The sequence below is a fragment of the Aethalodelphis obliquidens genome, unplaced genomic scaffold, assembly GCF_003676395.1.
Source record: "Aethalodelphis obliquidens isolate GAN/ISIS:26980383/991018 unplaced genomic scaffold, ASM367639v1 scaffold7, whole genome shotgun sequence".
Lineage (NCBI taxonomy): Eukaryota > Metazoa > Chordata > Mammalia > Artiodactyla > Delphinidae > Aethalodelphis > Aethalodelphis obliquidens.
Window position 1 is genome coordinate 1,802,151 of NW_020837951.1, and position 2,479 is coordinate 1,804,629.

Consider the following 2,479-nt stretch of genomic DNA (forward strand, 5'->3'; position numbering starts at 1 on the left):
ACAAGCGGGGGTGCGGCAGGCTCAGTGGTGGGGGACGGCGGGGGCAGACCTGCGGGAGGGGCGGGGCACTGTCTTGAGAGCCAGGCTCTGGACCCCCAAGGTCTGCCCTCTATAGCCCTCCACCTGCAGGCCCACCCCGAGTGTGTCCACAGGCTCCTCTGCCCCCCCGCTGGCCCTGCCCGTGTCAGCCTGGGTCAGCCCGACGGGCGTCCCCACCTTGGGTCCCTCCCACGCCCCCCGGCACTGCATCCTGAGTCTCCGAGAGGGCCAGGCCCCGCGTGGAGCAGCTGGTAACACCTGTGCCGAGCGGCACCTGCCGCCGACCCCCACCCCCAGGGGATCCCCTGCTGCCGTCCCCACAGGGTCAGAGGTCACCCACCTGGGCCCGGCAGCCTCCCCGTTGTCAGGCGCGGGGGCAGTGATCTGTGGCGAGCTGAGCGGAGGTCCGAGGCTGGGGCAGGCGTGGGCACGCATCAGTTGCGGTCACTTTGATGATGTTGGTGGGGTGAATCCCATGGCTTCTACAGTAGTTGGTAAACAGCAGCAGGGCGTCCGGGCTGGCCTCGGGTGTCCGGCCTGGGGGCACAGTGCCAGGGGCCGTCTGTCTTGCTGGTCATTTGGGACCGCGGGCGGTGGGGTTCTGTGGGCTGGGAGGCTGCCCTCTTGGGGTGTGGGCGTGGCTATGGGGACAGGCCCAGTGTTGGGGTGGGGGCAGGCCTCTTCTCTGGGTCCTGGTCGTTGCTGTCTCCTGTCCTTTGTTTACTCCACATTGGGATAAAGGGCTGGGGCCCCAGGACAGTCTGAGGGTGTCTGGGTCCAGACGCCCTCGAGGTGGCCGGGGTCCATCCTGTGTCTTGCTGCCTGTGGCCCGGTGTCCTCCCTGGGGACTGGGTGTCCCTGGAGGGGGCGGGGGGAGGGGCTCGCCCTGCCCTTGTGGGGTGGCGGGTGGTCCACGTGTGGGCACAGGCAGGCAGGGGTCTCTGGGCACTTACTCAGCAGGTTCACCACCACCACCTCCTTCTCACGTTTCTCGCGGTGGTTGCAGAGGATGACGTAGCTCTTGGGGTCCACTTTTTCCAGGAAAAGCCTGTTCTGGTCGGCATCTGTGACCCCGGGGGTCAGGGTGGGAGGCGGGACAAGAACCAGACCCTGGGGCCCCTCTGGTCCCTTCACAGGGCTGGACGACCCGCTCCTAAGGGCCAGCCGAGCCCCGGGCTGGGCAGGACCGGGTGTGGCCCTCGGGCCCTTCCCGGACGCCTCCGCCCACACGTGCCCGCCACTGCTGCCGGTGCCACGGGGTGCCGCGCCCAGCCCGGGGACGCCATCTCGAGGTGGGCGTCCCGGCAGCGGGGCTCCTGGCCACACTCAGCCCCGAACTGGGGGTGGCGTGGGGCCGGGCGGACGGGGCCACACTCCACCTCCAGCGGTGGGGCTGGAGGATGGCGAGTCTATACTTACCCTCCAGCCGGTACTGAAATTTCCTTTTCGTTTTATTTGCCATCATCGTGATTGGGACGCATGCACCGTTTACCCTGGGAGGGGGTGACAGGTCGCCTTGGAACCCGCGTCTGGAAGGCAGGGCTCGGCCTTCTCCGTGCAGCCCCTCGGTGGGACTGGGGGAGCTCGGCCACCCTGGACCTTGGACTGTCGTGTCCGTCTCCAGGCAGCGAACCCCTCGCCCCGCCCCCCATCGCCTCTGAGCCCGGAAAGCAGGCTGTGAGGGGGGCGGGGGACAGGGTCGTGCGGCTCACCTGGGCTCCGCCCTGCCCGCACCTGCCCCTGACTTACTTCTTGTGCAGGTGGAGCTGCAGGGCCTTGGGGGTGACCTGGATACGGTGGACGAGCAGCCCCGCGTCCTTGTCCTCCTTCAGGAGTTTAGGTTGGTTGGAGGCCATCCCTGCCAAGAACCATTCGCCGCTGACCTGGGGAGCAGAGGGGGGGACGCTGGTGCCGGCCGGCCCTGTCCCTGTGGCTGCTGCCCCCAGCCGCCTCTCCATCCCACGCCCGACGCCCGCGGCTGACTACCAGAGTCTCGTTGAAGTTGGGGTCTTGGGGCCCCCAGTGCAGGGCCTGGGGGCAGCCGAGCAGGGTCAGCCCCACAGCCAGCAGCAGGAGGCTCATGGCGAGTCAGGGGGGCTGAGGGATGGCCGGCGGCACCTCGGACAGGTGTCCAGAGCCCGTGGTGGTGGCCCTTTTGTCCCCTGCCGGGAGAGGTTCCTGGCCACGTGGCGGGCTGTCACCAGCCCCCTCCCATTGACCACAATTACCTTCTATTTGTTGAGCCTGCGGCCAACAATGGCCACTTTGCCCTTGTCCACAGCCCCCCTGCCCGTGCGTGGTGCAGTCATGCTGTTTCCAGGAACAGCGGGTGTGTCCGCCTGGGCAGGCTTCCAGGGTCCTTGTGTTCCCATCAATGATCAAGTCACAGAGCCACTTGCTGACCTGGGCAGCCCTGAGGTCTCCCTTCTGACGGCCACCC

General features: G+C 68.0%; 1 protein-coding gene across 1 annotated transcript; it reads right to left on the reverse strand.

The window, feature by feature from the left end:
- Positions 1–403: 403 nt before the first annotated feature.
- Positions 404–2,121, reverse strand: LCN9 (lipocalin 9). The gene is made up of 5 exons (XM_027104091.1): positions 2,026–2,121; positions 1,789–1,922; positions 1,459–1,532; positions 993–1,103; positions 404–576 (listed from the first exon to the last, which is right to left on the reverse strand). The coding sequence occupies exons 1-5, from the start codon at positions 2,119–2,121 to the stop codon at positions 404–406; spliced, it is 588 nt and encodes a 195-aa protein (XP_026959892.1).
- Between the last annotated feature and the right edge of the window lie 358 nt (positions 2,122–2,479).

Bases quoted from the DNA above. Each gene is read 5' to 3' on its own strand.
- LCN9 (XM_027104091.1), bottom strand. From the start codon at position 2,121: ATGAGCCTCCTGCTGCTGGCTGTGGGGCTGACCCTGCTCGGCTGCCCC. The intron at 1,533-1,788 runs GTAAGTCAGGGG...ACCCCCTCCCAG, and splicing joins CAGCTCCACCTGCACAAGAA to GGTAAACGGTGCATGCGTCC. The intron at 1,104-1,458 runs GTAAGTATAGAC...CCGGGGTCACAG, and splicing joins ATTTCAGTACCGGCTGGAGG to ATGCCGACCAGAACAGGCTT.